Source organism: Patella vulgata, chromosome 1 (genome assembly GCF_932274485.2).
Source record: "Patella vulgata chromosome 1, xgPatVulg1.2, whole genome shotgun sequence".
Taxonomy (NCBI): domain Eukaryota; kingdom Metazoa; phylum Mollusca; class Gastropoda; family Patellidae; genus Patella; species Patella vulgata.
The window spans coordinates 20,445,228-20,462,319 of record NC_065879.2 but is presented as its reverse complement, the minus strand read 5'-3'; the positions used below and the strand labels follow the sequence as shown (position 1 = coordinate 20,462,319).

At 38.4% G+C, this 17,092-nt stretch overlaps 1 protein-coding gene across 2 annotated transcripts in view; it reads right to left on the bottom strand.

Moving 5' to 3' along the window:
* The window catches only part of LOC126816364 (uncharacterized), a 44,611-nt gene that overhangs the window by 11,828 nt on the left and 15,691 nt on the right, over positions 1-17,092 (bottom strand). For both annotated transcript variants that reach the window (XM_056100746.1, XM_050542831.2), the window contains 16 exons: positions 15,627-15,856; positions 14,340-14,568; positions 13,492-13,682; positions 13,234-13,360; positions 12,250-12,465; positions 11,040-11,111; positions 10,156-10,379; positions 9,270-9,504; positions 8,385-8,575; positions 7,002-7,125; positions 5,988-6,197; positions 4,467-4,723; positions 3,564-3,650; positions 2,210-2,548; positions 1,643-1,728; positions 284-341 (listed from right to left, as the gene is read on the bottom strand). In XM_056100746.1, the coding sequence (XP_055956721.1) occupies positions 284-341; positions 1,643-1,728; positions 2,210-2,548; positions 3,564-3,650; positions 4,467-4,723; positions 5,988-6,197; positions 7,002-7,125; positions 8,385-8,575; positions 9,270-9,504; positions 10,156-10,379; positions 11,040-11,111; positions 12,250-12,465; positions 13,234-13,360; positions 13,492-13,682; positions 14,340-14,568 (2,646 nt within the window). In that variant the 5' untranslated portion in view covers positions 15,627-15,856. The remainder of the gene's footprint in view (positions 1-283; positions 342-1,642; positions 1,729-2,209; positions 2,549-3,563; positions 3,651-4,466; positions 4,724-5,987; positions 6,198-7,001; positions 7,126-8,384; positions 8,576-9,269; positions 9,505-10,155; positions 10,380-11,039; positions 11,112-12,249; positions 12,466-13,233; positions 13,361-13,491; positions 13,683-14,339; positions 14,569-15,626; positions 15,857-17,092) is intronic.

Here is a 17,092-nt window from a genome sequence, read left to right as displayed (position 1 = left end):
CATTACGATCAACATAACCACGTGTTAATACAGCACATACACCATGCATTAAGATCCCATAACCACGTGTTAATACACCACATTCACACCATGCATTACGATCAACATAACCACGTGTTAATACACCACATACACGCCATTCATTACAGCCAACATCACATTGATACGCCTTGATCTAAATCTATAATATATACAACTATGTTTGAATACATCTGAATTCAAAACAGTTGGAGGGGTTTTAATTGTATTCTTCAATGTTAGGGAGTGAAAGACTGTGCCCTACCTCTTGATCCCCACGCTTATATAGAGTGTAAGTTCCCATAACTTGTAAATCTAGTAATCTGAAATTGATGACAAACACGATATCAATCAAAACAAACGCAACACAAACAGATATTTACTGCATAGTTATCAATTACATATCAATTACAAGACGGTACTATAAACCAACGGAAAAACAAAGTTACAATCAACAAATTCCTGTTATTCATATTAAAAATTGACCCGTTGCCTTATAATTAACATTTTGTGGCCATTTAAATATTATATTAGTAATAAATCTATAATATCTCTCTATTAAATGTACTGGTTAATCGTTACCCTCTCCTCAGTTAGTAAACAAATAACCAAATGCTGTAAACAAAAGTTAGCGTTAAACGTAGCCCATCAGTAATTAACATCTATCAGACTAGGTAATTAGTAACTATCGTCAGACTCTGTAATTATTAACTATCGTCATACTCTGTAATTAGTAACTATCGTCAGATTCTGTAATTAGTACTTATCCCCGGTGTCTGTAAATTATAAACTATTGTCTATAAAACTCTGTAAATATTAAATATCGTTTACCAAACTCGGTAATAAGTAAATGCCTCCTATCAAAATCTGTAATTAGTAACTATCATCTATAAGAATATGTAATTAGTAACTATCGTCTATCAAACAGGGAGATCACGTGGCTAAGTGGGTAAGACGCTGGCTCGCTAGCCTGGAAGTCGGGTGTTCGATCCCTGCATTGGCCGAGAAAGTTCATCCAGATTTTCCAGCGTGGTTTTCCCTTGTCAGTGATGGAGGACGGAGGGCCTGACAGCTGTCTAGTCGTTCGGATGGGACGAAAAACCGAGGTCCCGTGTACACATTGGCGTGCACGTAAAAGATCCCTTGGCAGTTGGAATTCGATATAAGAGTAGGCCGTAGTGCCGCTGCCCGGGCAAAATTTCCCTTATAGCACACTGTATGGCGTATGCCCGTCTTCATTAGAACAGTTTAGGAGCAGAACAGTAGGACGTTAAACCCCATTTCATTTCATTTCTGTCTATCAAACTCTGTATTAGTAAATGCCTCCTATCAAAATATGTAATTAGCAACTATCTTCAGGTTCTGTAATTAGTAACTATCGTCAGGCTCTGTAATTAGTAACTATTGTTTACCATGCTCTGTAATTAGTAACTATCGTCAGACTCTGTAATTAGTAACGATCGTCACACTCTGTAATTAGTAACGATCGTCTTACTTTGTTATTAGTAACTAGTGTCTATCGTGCTCTGTAATTAGTAACTATCGTCTATCAGACTCTATCAAAATGTCATCTTTAAAATTTTGTAATTAATGATGACCTCTATCTAATATTGTTATAACTTACCCTCTATCAAAGGTCACAATTCGAGGATCAACGAAGGCTGCACATTTCGAGCCTTCAATCAAGGCCGTGTTCTGTTCAATATTCACCTTTAGCGAGAAAAGAACAACAAATAATATGTCATGTTTAGACTTTAGGTCGCTAAATTACTTCTCTAAGAGATTGGGCCTTCAATACCACCGTCTATCATATAATGAATGTGTTGGTGTTTATTGTTCACCGGGTTTAACGTCCGATTCCACCGAAGGTGACATCGCAATCCTTTATAGTCGGCGCATGTGCAAATATGTGTTCTGTCTGTGTGAGAAAACCGAAGTACACAGGTTAAACACACAAGTACACAAAATAAACACACGAGGTTGACAAGGCTCGACCCACGCTCACACAGGGTATCAAAACCGCGACCACAAGCCCGAGATGACCGCGGTCGACCAAATGGGCCAGCCCATCCAATATGATATGCACGGCCTACTGGGAGTGGATGAACCATGATAACGCGCCGTCAATTTGTCCCCGCCATAAATTAATAATTGTCTGGTCGATGTTGAGTAAAAAGTTACAATGACTTACCGTGACGTCATCCAGGACATAATTAGACCAGATAGGATGATCAGCGAATACTTCCGGTGCACGTAGCTTGAGGATCGATGTTGAAATTCCACGGCCGTATTGATAGGTTATCCCCCCTTTCACCTTGACTTCATAAACATCACTGTAGCTAGCGGCTGGTATATTGACGCCACATGATTCTGTGGGTGATGTTTTTAGAGAACAGCCAAATCCATTCTGTTCTATATAAGTATATAGAGGATAGCTACATCCACCAGTCTGACAACCAATAGGTGCTGTAGCCTGGATCTGTATAACACCTTCTTCTCCTTGTTTAATATTAACGGTCTTAGTCAATACCTGAAGAAAAACAGATCATCAAAATCAATAATCTGATTATTAAAAATTAATAATCAAAATCAATGATCAAAAAATCAATAATTATAATAAAATTCAATAATCATAATTAAAATCAGTAATCAACAAAATAAGTAATCATCAAAATCAATAATTATTGAAAAATCAACACGCAAGTCTTCAAATAAGAATATGTTTTATGGCCGTCATATTGATTTGATTGGTAAATATAACGTGTCTCTCTCGGCTTTTATTCTAGATATATTTAATTGACACGTATACTATTACTATCACCCTGATAATGTCTACTACATCGTTAACACAGTTCATCGCGTGCATTTTGCATACCGATAGTTCATTGGCCAATCACGCTATTTTACCGACATTTCGCCTAATAGTTTGGATGCAGCTATGGCGGGTGTGGCGCCAGGCAGGGTAAGCTTACTCTTCCGGACACCTGTTACCACTGTTTGTCGTGTATTTTGTACACGAGGAGCAGTCCATTTGCTGATTACACTATTTTGCTTGAATACACTATTTTGCCTATAACGTTTTTTAGGACTTCGAATTCTGTCTTATGGTTTGGATTGTTCGTACTTGGTTTTATTTTATTGTCACCGTTAGACATGACTCGTGGAATATGTCTAGCGTCGTTCTTCGAGTCCCTTGTTACAAATGGCGATGAAACGCATTATGGTACACGATTCGTGTACCGATGGTAAAACGTTTGTTTTGGGGTTTTTTTGTCTTAAATATTGGATATCAGAAGCTCATCTTTTCCCGGTAAGATCACAACATCAATTTTGGTTTAAATTGACAAATAATTCGTGTTTTCATTGTCGAAGACTTTGGATGATATTGAGTTATAGACTTAGCTACTTTAATTATGAGCTTGTTATTTGAATAAATGTATAGATAAAAGTTTATTTAACATTTGCAGTCAGAAAAAAGCCCTGCAAAAGGCAGATTTAGCTCATTCATGAATGATCTTTAAAGAGGAGTATCCCAAATGTGTTACCTTGATTCCGATGAATTTGTCATCACTGGTTGAATTGCCACCTAAAAACGAATTGATATCAAAACTGGCACGGAATTCACACTTGATCTACAAATGAACAAATACAAATTTGAAATGTTGGCCTACACTAGATGGGAGACAATAAATCTTCTATTTGAAGAAGGGGTTTGCGGTGACTCGGTGAGTAGGCCTAAGGCCGGGTTTGATGGTGGTGATGACGGAGGAAATTCCTAGGGAATTTTAGGCGCGGTTTCCCCTTGACAGCGGTGCACTACAGTGTCTGGTCTTTCAGATAGGACGAAAATCCGAGGTTTTGTGTACATGTTGGCGTGCACGTAAAAATTCGAAAAAAGAGCAGGCAGAAAATCAGCTGTTCTGGCAAAATGTCCCCCATAGCACAGTCTTCTTTAGCCCGATTGATGTAGGAAAGTAGGATGTTAAACCCCATTTCATTTTATTTGTATCTGATATTTAACGTCAATATACAACATGGCAATTAACAAATACCATCGTAGTACTATGTATGACGTCATCGCAGCCATCTTGAAATTGTGACTTCGTATCAAAAGTAGGGTCTATGTCAATCGACGCGTTATTGTCCAAGGAACAAGCATGCCAAGCTTCATGTCGATCGTAGAAGAAGAACAACAACATGATGAGGAGTGCTTGAGGACCAGTTAATTGTTCAAACATAGCTAAACATATCTAAGAGAGGGAATGGGATTAAACGTCCACTCGACACAAACATATGGTTCAATTTTATTTCAATAATACATTCGCTTGCGAGTAGGGGTCTTTAGCAGTGGGAAGAAACCGGAGGATTCGGCGAAATCCCACGAGGTTGGACAGGTGACCCTACTCCTTGTCAGTTCTATAAAGCAGAATGTTGACTTGTATACTTACACTGAACCCGACAGTTGTGACCCCAAGCTCCGCTAGCTTAGCCTCTGTTAGTTTCGTCAGATCCTGAACATCTGCTGTATTGGGTATCCTGGGAGTTGAATAGACTGGGTAACCATCAATAAACCACTTGACCAGGTAGTGGAGAGGATTTGTATCCAGGGGGAAAGCACAAGTAAACTTATAACTGGCTGCTCCACCAGGACCCAGTTGTTCGAGATTGACCACCACATCCGGTTTAGACGTGTATGTAGGAGCGGCTGTAATATATATTTACATATTTGATAATACCAATACAAATTGAGTTACGAGAACACCACGTAACTCGGTCATTTGGAGATGAGGAAGGGCTTGTCTCGTAAAGTGATCTTATAACTGGAAGACCATTTTCGAAGACGGGAATCATAATATAGAGTCTCTGTTAATTAGAGTCTCCTACAGTAGGTTAGTATGGTTCATTATGCCTATAAATTTCTGGGTGATAGACTCAGTGGCTAAGTGAGATTATAATTATAAACATAATGCTCAACCAGTGTCAAACATTTACCGTGAGTCAGATATGCTACAAATCGACTCTAGCATGTTCCACACGACTCAATATTACTCGGCGGCAATGCGACGTGGCTGCTGGTTTACTGTTAGAAAGAGTTGCCGCTTTTAGAAAGTAGTTCTCAAAATGTAGAACCCTGGACCTATTCCCAATGCCTACCCTAACAAATAGATTTATCCGGAGGATTCGATGTAGGGTACCGAGGTGTACCGATTGTTGGACGCGGGCCACTAATAATTCCTACTAAATCTAGTGCAACCCCTATTAATAGTCTTTCTCCCCCTTTCCCCTTTTTCATGGCGATTTTTTGTTAACGTTTTTGGTGTAGAATCAACGAAAGGGATTTGAATATACAATGTATGCCAATGTTGGCCAATAGTGATGATTCTGAGGCGGAAGGATAAGATAGTTAAGAGATTGGTTACGTTGAAATGTAGGACCGACAGTTGCTTGCTTACAAGTATACTTCTTCCGGTGTGTGTATCTCAAGATTTCAATTTGTGGTAGAGGGCATTCACCCCACGAATATGTGGGAAAAGGTTAGAGCCGGACAAAGAGAAGAGATTTAACATTAAAGTGAATGGGTAAATTAATGGTGTACGGGCCTCGGTTTCACAAAACATTCTGAATCTTAAGTTAAGAACTTACTCAAAATTCTTCGCCTTATTTCAACTAAAATATAGCCATTTATAAAACGTTTGTTGTTTTAATGTATCAAATACACCAATAAGAAACTATCTGCAAATTTCTGGATTAAAGATATTTCTGATAAACAGTGATTGGCAGTTAATTCTTAACTTACGTCTGAGAATGTTTTGTGAAACCGAGACCTACACATCAGCCCTGAACACGACACCCGTGACTTACACAGTGAGACTCTCCTCAATTGGTCGACATGATCTATCCCACAGATTTCGGGCCAATCTAAAACGGAATACTACGGGTACTAACCCTTACCCAAATATTCAACTTACAATATGTCTGTGTTGCTGTTCCGTCATTCACGTCCGTTACAGTAACTTGTATAGTTGATGTAAAACTGAGACTTGGACTACCACCATCGTACGCGATAATTTTAACCTCGTGGGAAGTCTGCGTTTCGTAATCTAAACTAGCCTGTAGTGTTACATCACCCCTCGTGCCACTTACATCAAAACTTGCCTTCACCAGAGCCGTGTTACTTTCTGTAAATATAGAAATAATACATTGTTAGAATCGTTTATGTCGTCCCACCATAACGACTATACATTAATCGTAACAGCTGATAGACGTTTTCGTAAAAAGAAACCCCCTACACCACCGCCATGTAATAAGGAGGCTACATGAGGTAAGACAGGGGTCTTGTGTTCGATCCAAGAAAGTTCATCGGGATTTCCCGATGTTGTTCCCCCTTGTATGTGATGCAGAAAAAAGGGTCTGGCAAAGGACTACGTAAAGTCGTTCGAATGGGACAAAAAACCGAGGTCCCGTGTACACACTAGCCTGCACATATTAGAACCCTTGGCAGATGGAAGTTAATAAGACTAGCCGGTATCGCCGCTGTCAGGGAAATTGACCCTCGTAGTAATCTGTATGATGTATGCCCGTCTAAATTAGCCTGATTGGTGACGAAATGTAGGACGTTAAACCCCATTGCATTTCATGTCATACATTCAGAGCGTCCAAAATCCTCTTTTCCCAGTTTACACATCAATGAACACGTCAAAAAGGAACCTTTTCCAGAGTCAATTTAATGACGAGGTCGTGGAGACGTAAACGAAGCTTTTTCAGTAGGTCGTAGAAACGCCACTGTGATGGTGAAATGTTCCTGTTGAGCAATGTACGGGTGATCAAAACAAATGAAGTTAACTCCATTTATTTCCTTCTAACTTCTCTATCCCAGGAGCCCATGTTCTAGTTAGTAGGTACCTATCTCTCTCTCTCTCTCTCTCTCTCTCTCTCTCTCTCTCTCTCAAATTCTACCAAATACAAAAAAACTACAAACTGACCGTCCATTTTAAAATACACTTTCTGGTTATCCCCGGTATCGGCATCAGTACACACAACAGTTTTCACAAGGGTGTCGATGGCGGCGTCTTCTGCGAGAGTGGCGGGATATGTTGCTTGACAAACCTGTTTCAATTTAAAGAGATAAATTCGGGATTGATATCGTGACAGGACTTCGTCTCGCATAGGTTGGAGACGGGTGACTGATCAATAGGCCTAATCGATAACATACATTATGCAAGAGCCAAATCTGCCTATTGCAGAACTGTCTTTGGGCCTGAAATGTTATCTAAATTATTAATAAGACATTAATTAATGTTTCCAGACCATAATCAACTCCCGATGCTATTGTTAGCCTGCGATATTTAACGGATTGGAATTCATTTTTTGAAACATACATTATGCAAGAGCCAAATCTGCCTATTGCAGAACTGTCTTTGGGCCTGAAATGTTATCTAATTTATTAACTAGACATTAGTTTTCTTACCCAGACCATATTCAACCCACGATGTCATCGCTAGCCTGCGATATTTAGCGGATTGGAATACATTTTTTGAAAAAATAATTAAATCAATAAATGGATAATCAAGACTTCAGTCAGTTATATAGAGGGATAACTCATGTTTTCCTTTTGCGTTCGTCACTTCCGATTGTTGAAGCATTGATTACGCATCTATCGTAGCAATGATCTCTGTGATAAAATAATATTTGGAACCTGTTTAACCAGTTCTATCACATATGTGATATTGACTGGCACCAATATTGTCCTTTAAGTATATAAACCAAATGTCAGTGGATACGACATACGGTTTGCTTCTTTTACTGATTTTTAACATCTGAATGACCGTTGAGTGAATGCTGGCTGAAGTTGTGTGGTCGTTATAATAAGTTGGTTTGATACAAGGTGAAATCGAGTTGTCGTTATAATAAGTTGGTTGGATGCTAGGTGAAGTTGAGTGATCGTTATAATAAGTTGAGTGATCGTTATAATAAGTTGGTTGGATAAAAGTGTAATTGAGTGGTCGTTATAACAGGTTGGTTAAGTGACATGTGTAGCTCGGTGGTCGTTAAAACAAGTTAAACGGATAATAAAAAACTCTTTAAGTGGCATTTAGCGACATAAAAACAAATCAATAACTGGTTTGGTTATAAATAGTTGGATGGGTGGTAGGTGAAGTCAGGTGGCCGTTATAACAAGTTAGTCCGAAACTGGTCGATGTAACAAGCTGGAAGGATTGTGTGTGAAGCTGGGTTTTGGTGGTCGCTATAACAGCTTCGTATAGATTAAAGGTCGTGGTCGTTATAACAAGTTGGATGGCAAAAAAATGTTGTTAAGTGGTCGATATAATAAGATGGGCGGATAAAAGAAAGGTGTTATTACATACCGGTGCGTTATCGTTGGCATCTGTTACAATTACGGTAAACGTACTGGTAGCAGTTTTTGGGACGGTTTGATCAAGATCCCAGGCAAGCAGAGTTAATACATAACTAGGTGTAGTCTCGAAGTCCAGTTCAGTATTAACGTAGAGATTACACGATACACTGTCTATCAGGAAATTCTTCGTTACAGCGTCATCTACAATGGCAAAATGAAATGAAATGAAATGGGGTTTATTATTATTATTCTACTCCGACTGGGCTAATGGAGATGAGCATACATCATACAGTGGGCTATGAGGGAAATATTGTCACTATTATATCGAATTCCAACTGCCAAGGGATTTTTTCACGTGCACGCCAATGTGTACATTAGTACACGAATCGTGTACCATAATGGGTTTCAGTACCATTTGTAACAAGGGACTCGAAGAACGAGGCTAAACATATTCCACAAGGCATGTCAAACGGTGACGCCATATTTTTATCTGGAGAACATGCGCAATAAATACTATCAGTGTAGACTGGAATAACCTGACGCTAGAGATTGTCATTCGATTGAGACTTCTCGCGTATTTCGCTGAACATAACTGATTTGAAATTAGGGTAAACAACGGAATAGATTGAAATTAAATCAGTTTAGATACATTCATATTAAATTATTATATGCGTTGTGATCTATTTGTGTCAATTTCTAGGTCCCAAATATTAGCGATTTAGCGCCTTTAAACCCATGTTGGCGTTTTCGGGGATTTTAGCTCGCTACATGGAAACGGCCGTGTTATAATTCCATAAGACTGACTTTTTCGTTGGCGAAAATTCGCGCGGAAACGCCCCGAAAACGCGTACATGGAAAACGGGTCTTAATGAAATAAAGAATTCAATTGACTTACTTGGATTAGCCAATCCGACCCGAGTTTGTCCCGGTAGGTCGCCATGTTTGTTGTCCTTGTCATTTATAATACATTTGTTGATCACAGCACCGAATGGTTTCGCTTCACTGACTTCAATAATGGATGGTAGATTCTTTATGACTGGTGTATTATCGTTAGCATTGGTGACAAACAGGCCAATGATAATCATCGTACTTAATTTACTAGGACTGTCGTCGGTGACTGTGATATACAGCTGTAACAAAAAAAGAGCAATAATCCCTACTACACGTTAGGTTGTTCTGATAGGACCAAAGCAGAATGCGTGAACTTTTTTCATTCACTACTCCTCTCTGGCAAAACATTGCTTTCGGTTCCCAGATATAATAAATTGTAAGGAAAATACTCTTTACCAGTTTATGGTGCATATTTATGGAATGAGCTTCCTCGACAGATGTGCACGACACCTCTATTTTCAAGTTCTCTATGTTCGAGATTTGTTTTTCGTTGTATGTCTATGATGAAATGTAAATGCAGATTTATTTTTTTGATTCATTAAAATAAATTTTATCTTTATATGATATGACAATGTGATATGGCAAATGTCTGATTTGTGAAACAAATATTGATTTTAAAATACAAATGTTAGTTTTAGTGTACAAATGTCGAAATACGACAACAAATGAAGAAATAAGAATTAAGGACTATGAATTAAAAACTAAGAATTAAGAACATTTAATAAAGAGCTGTTTGGTTTCCCATACGATGGGGCCTGCGTCCTGCAAAATACAAAGGGCGCCCATCTCGGAAAATCCGGTTGAAATTGCTCAGTCGGGACCTGAAACCGGGGCCGTGCACAGATCCGTTAATACTATGTGCATCTCTCCCAATTTCTGCTTTTACTTACCGAAAATTTAAATGTAAAATCCGCGTTAAATTCTTTTATGACTTTCAGTGATCCGGTAGAAACATCGAATTTACTGTAGCCATCTCCTTTATCTATAGAATAGGTTAAAGTGTCGCCATCTGGATCAGTACATCCTAAATTATACAATGTCTCACCAACTGCCGTAGTTTCTGGTATAACAATATTTAAACCATACAAGGCACAGACTGGTATGTTGGCAGCTCCTGAAACCATCAGTATTTATAGTTTATATTCACATTTTTCCAACTAAATAGGGCGCTTGAAATCATAAGGTCTGTCATAGGGTTAAGTGGCGTAGTTTCAATTCCACAGTTGTACGTGACAAGGGTTAGGGTCGCCTGTCCAACCTCAGGGGAACGCTAGATCGGAGACGGTCTAGTACATATGACGTCGTCATAAGTGGATTGTGGGTTAGGGTTATTGCTGCAGATTTCGTCAAGGTCTCAAGATGTAAACAGGGCTAGCTCTAAACCTAACACTAGGCCTAGCCCTAAACCTTACCCTAACCCACAATTCACATTATGACGTCATTTGTGCTAGACCGTCTTCCATCTAGCGTTCTTCCCAACCGAGTGGACGTTAAACCCCATCTCTCACGGGACCTTGGATTTTCGTACCATTCAAACAACAAGACAGGTTTGCTTGTTGGGACCACCGTCCTGCATCACAGATAAGGTAACCTCGCTGAAAAATCACGAGGACCTTTCTCCGGGAGCGAATTCCAGATCTGCAGACTAGCGAGCCATCGTTTTACTCATTCAGCCACCGCGGTTACGTGATATAAAAAGACGAGAACATAATTTACAGGAAGACAGATGAGACGATGGTCAGAAACGAGAGGAATGATAATGTTTTTCATTTACCTGTTGGAGGTAAAGCAGGTTTATTTCTGGTATCTAAAGGAGTAGGTAGTTCAGGTGATGGTGGCGGTAATACTAAAATATAACGGTTTATATCATATAATCTAAATAATATAACGGTTCATATTATATAATCTAATATAACGGTTCATATTATATAATCTAATATAACGGTTCATATTATATAATCTAATATAACGGTTTATATAATATAATCTAAAATATAACCGTTTATATCATATAATCTGAATAATATAACGGTTTATATAATCAAAATAATATAACGGTTTATATAATATACTCTAAAATATAACCGTTTATATAATATACAACCTTTTATATCATATAATCTAAATACAACCGTTTATATCATATAATTTAAAATATAACGGTTCATATCATATAATCTTAATATAACGATTAATGTCAAACAATCTAAAATATAATATAATATAATATTACTCTAAATATAATCGTTTGAATTTTATAATATCATATGACACTCTAACACTACTCTAAATATAACCGTTTTGGTATATAATATGACACTACTCTTAATATAACCGTTTGAGGTATATAATATATTATATGACACTGTAGAAATACTCTAAATATAAACATTACAGATGCATTATGTATGAACTAAATCTGTCTATTGCGGGCCGTTTTGTGGCTTAATCAAATGTTATATAAACTATTAATTCGACATTTATGTCAAGCCCATAATGAACCTATAGAGCATCTGAGGGCTGAGTTATTAAATGAATTAGACAATGTTTGCCATATCGTTAAAATGTTTGCGTTCGTGGATGGCGAACGTGAATTTTGTCGCCGTTGTTTGTGCCTATAATAAACGGCATTTCACAAGGTAGCATTCCTATGTTTTCTAAATTTTGAAAAGTCCTACTGTTTTGCACCGACTGGGCTATTGAAAACGGGCAAGCGCCATACATTGTGCTATGATAGAAATTTGACCCGGACGGTGGCGCTACGGCCTACTATTTCAACACTTAGGGGTTCTTTTAAATGCACGCCAAAGTGTACACTGGACCTCGGCTTTCCTTCCCACCGAACACGGGATTTTCAGGTTAGCGCGCCAACGTCTTACTTACCGAGCCACCCTCATTGCTGTAAAACACACAACATGATGACGGCGCTACTAGTTCACACCGTAAACACGACATACTCTGGAACATTTCAAACGGTGTCTTACCTCCTGTGAAAGCACTATCTGGTTGTACGCCATCTTGTGGTACGTCAGTAATGACAACTCGTATCAAAACTAGAGTAAATAGACTTGGTGAACCAGCATCTTGGACTCTAATCAGTACTTCATAGAATGGCATGGTACCGGTTATTGCTGACTTCAGCGTTAGTTTTCCAGTATTATCGACATCAAAGAGATTGATAACAGTAGCACTGTTTGAAACTGAAATTATGAAAAGTCAATAAAATAAATTACCATCACTCTGAAAGGGCAATCAACTTGAAATATACTTTAATCAATACAAAATCCTAAAATAGTAGTGGATTTTGCCATTGCAACGGCCAAATGTTCCATGCTAAAGGTCAATCCCGTTTACAAATGACAAACAGGATAAATGAATGAATGAATGAATTAATTGGAGTTTAACGTCCTACTTTTCTTTACCAAAATCGCTATACACTGCGATATGACAGAAATCTTGCCTGGACATCAATTCAGTTCCAACTGTCAAGGGTTCTTTTAGGCGCACGCCAAAGTCTACACAGGACCCTGTTTTTATGCACTGCCCTTGTCAGGACCCCGCCCTGCATCACTGAATTTTCTAGGACAATACTTTCATCGAACACGGGAATTCAACGTTAGCCAGCAAACGTCTTACTTACCGAGCCTCCACGGCTCCCATTGCAATCTACAGCATTCTTATGAAATACAGTAAAGATGCTTTATGCAAGAGCTAGATCTTCAAACAGCCAAATCTTCGCTCAGAATAAAGTAATTTGAATGAAATTTTCAATATCTATTTTTGAACTATTATAGCGAGAGACGTCAGCTCTTTATCTAAATATTACAAAATGCACCTTTAACATAACTATTGTAGCGAGAACTGCCAGCTCTTTATCAAAATATTACAAAATGCACCTTTAATATAGCTATTATAGCCAGAACTGTCAGCTCTTTATCTAAATCTTACATTAAAATAAGTTTACCTACCGTCGAGTTGGAATGACACCAGGCCGCTGTTACCAACATCTGGATCTGAACAGTTGATGTTAGTTATTGACGCACCTATCGTCGTTGTTGACAACGTCGGCGCAACCAATAAATATTCCGTACAACTCTGAAATTTGAATATAATAAATCAAACACAATAGTTCTATGGAAAACAAATACTGTATTTTTAATAAGAGTTACGTTTCTTGAATGCCATTTGCCAGCCAATCCTAGGTTCCCTCTGTCGTGTTTACCTACCGGTGGATTATCATTCACATCTTGAACATTAATGGTTATTTGTTGAGTTGTCGTTCGTGGATTGTGAGGATCCAGGTCCCAGACTAATATATCCACTTTATACTCTTTAGTAGTTTCATAATCCAATAATGTGTTGATGTATAGCTCACATGATTGACTGTCTATCACCCATTTCCGGGCTGCAGCTCCAACTGAAATAAATCAAATGAAATGAAATGGGGTTTAACGTCCTATTGTTCATCTCCGACTGGGCTAATGAAGCTGGGGCATATGCCATACAGTGTGATATGAGGGAAATTTTACCATGCCAGCGGCGCTACAGTCTTCTCTTATATCGAATTCCAACTGCCAAGAGTTATTTTACGTGCACGCCAATGTGTACATGGGAACTAGGTTTTTCGTCCATTCTGACGTTGTCCATTGTCAGGCCCTCTGTCCCCTGTCTGTCCTGCACCACTGACAAGGGGGAAATTACGCAGGAAATATCCAATGAACTTTTTCGGACAACAGAGGGTTAAACAAAAGACAAAAAAAAATCAATTTATGCTCGATTTATATGGTTTTGAAATATAGAGAGGGGTTGGGGAGGCGGGTGTGGCGGATATGAAACTTGTATAGCTTATAAAGATAAGAGTGGGGAGGGGCACATGATTTATGCGGGGATTTACAATATGAGGGGGCGGGGCTACATGATTTCAAACTATATGGCTTAAATATAGATAGATTAGGTGGAATCTAAAAAAAAAACTTACGTCCGATTTAAAAAAAATGTACTTGGTTTATAAAGATGGCGAGTGTGTTGGTTGGGGGGGGGGGGGCTATATGATTTGTGCGTGAGTAAAACTTACATGGTTTAGAAATGCCAACTCTGGTTTGTCCAGCTAAAGTGTTGCTAGGGTCTAGGTCGGAATGTGTACATGTTGTTATGAGTTTTCCTATGGGATCTGATTCCAGGACGTTGATAGCAGTTGTTGGTAATCCAGTGATTACAGGTGGGTTGTTATTTACATTAACAACCTCTACCGTCAGTGAAACTGTTGCCGTCTCGCTGTTGGTGTCAGTAGCAAGGATGACCATCTGAAATATTGAGAGATGTTATCAATCACCGGACTTTCTATTTATGATTTTGAAATAAGCACCAGATTAAGACCAATATCAACAATAACAAACCATAAAATATTTGTATTTTAGGACCAGGAACTGCTCGCTAACCGCTACTCATCTTCTTTTTCTTCTTCTTTGTATGATGCTATTCAATCCCGACCGACATGAAAATTGGCATGCTTGTTATTTGAACAATTCTGCATCTATTTCGTGAATTAGATTTCATCCATCAACATGGTCAGTTCCTGGTCCATAATACGATCGTGCTTGTTTAAAATGCGGTTTTATACACGTCATGACTAAATGAAACAAAGTAGGCAACAGTATGGAAGGAGAAAAACAATAAAAAGCTAAGTAAAATTTCTTAATTCATTTTTAAACTAAATGTTTTAACTTTGTCACTAGACTAGTTGGCCGACACTTTTGAATTATTAAATGGACGATTTTAGTCAAAACCATGCTGTGCTCCGAATTGACTAATTGAGACGGGTATACACCATGCAGTGTGCTATAAAGGAAATTTTGCCCGGACAGCGCTACGACCTACTATTATTTCGAATTCAAATTGCCAAGGGATCTTTTACGTGCACACTAATGTGTACAGAGTACTCGGGTTTTCGTCCTATCTGAAAGACTATACATTGTCCCTTCCCTACACCACTGACAAGCCGGAAAATACAGATGATCTTTTTCGACCAACGACGCCTCCAGGTTTGCGAGTCAACGTTATGGTCACTGAGCCACCGTGACTCTCCCATCCAGAGCATTCTCGCAGTATAGTCAGAGCATTCTCGATGTATAGACAGTCCATTCTAGAAGAATTCTCAAAGCAGTCTTGAAGTATAGTATAACATTCTCGAAGTATAGTCAGGGCAATCTCGAAGTAGTCAGAGCATTCTAGAAGTATAGTTTGGGCATTCTAGAAGTATAGTTTGGGCATCCTCGAAGAATAATCAGAGTATTCTCCAAGTAGACAGTCCATTCTATGTATGCAGATAGGGTTGAAATGAGATGTATAGCTAACTACTTACCACATATTTATATGTAACTTGCTCTGTAAAGGTTTTAGCTAACAGAATATTTCCTCCACTTATTTTGAACTGTGTATCCGTGTTGCCACTTTGAAAGCTTAAAGTTACGGAATCTCCTGGGTCCGGATCAGAGCAATTCAAATCTGCTATCAACGTGTCTATGGGTTCTGTCACCGTTATGTTTACAGAAATTGCTGGTGTACATGTTGGTGGCGCAGCATTAACCACAGCTGAAATAGATGACATGGTTAGATGTTTACATTACCAACAGGCGAGATTAGAAATAACAGAAAGTGACGTGTTAATAAACGTCATGCTATGTTGCAGGACATCATTAATATACGAGAACTAGCATGAAGTAACGTGTAGTTAAAGGGGCATTATGGGAGAGAGAGAGAGAGAGAGAGAGAGAGAGAGAGAGATGGGGTTTAACGTCCACTCGACACAAACTAGGTCATTTCGGGACTAAGGGCATTATGAGAGATTATATAAAGAGTTGACATTCCTCGCAATAATAGTTAAATAATAGATAACGTAAATAGAATATGTTGAACATTTCAGTCAAATTGCCCCACTCAGAGTTGAGATATTAGCTTTTGAATTTTAGGCTGGCCTCAATCATCATTGCTAAAGTCGCTACAATAAAAACAAAATCTCAATTATCCATTTTTACGTTTAATTATTTTTCAAAAAATGAATTCCAGTCCGCTAAATATCGCAGGCTAGCGATAGCATCGGGAGTTGATTATGGTCTAGAAACGTTAATTAATTTCTAATTAATAATTTAGATAACATTTCCGGCCAAAAGAAAGACTTGCTATAGGTAGATTTAGCTTTTGCATAATGTGTGTTTAACGTCATGCTACATTGCTGGGCATCATTATCACACGAGAAGTAACAGGAAGTAATGTGTCAATAAACGTCATGCTATATTGATTCCATTTATATATCTATTTAAATGGTCATCATAGACGAGAACCCAAACAATCCAAATGTGAGTTTTTCAACACCAATTGTCACTGTTAAATATAACTCAATATTTACTTTCTTAATCATCATAAATCCACGTTTTGATCCACCTAGACACATTGGGCGAGCGTTGCTTGAAAACAACTACAATTTATTGGTCATGACGTTTATTGGTCATGACGTTTATTGGTCATGACGTTTACTGGTCGTGACGTTTATTGGTCATGGCGTTTATGAGTCATGACGTTTATTGGTCTTGGGGGTTATTGGTCATGGCGTTTATTGATCATGGCGTTTATTGATCACGACGTATGTAAGTCAAGACGAGTTTTCACCATGAAGTGTATTTGCTACGAAGTTTATTGGTCATTATGATGTTTATTTGTCATGACTCTGCAGATTTTGTATTTCTAGTCACATCCCTTTAAATTGGGAAGACTAGACCCAGGAAGAACATTTTTAATAAATAAAGTAGTTAGTCATCATGGCAGACTGTC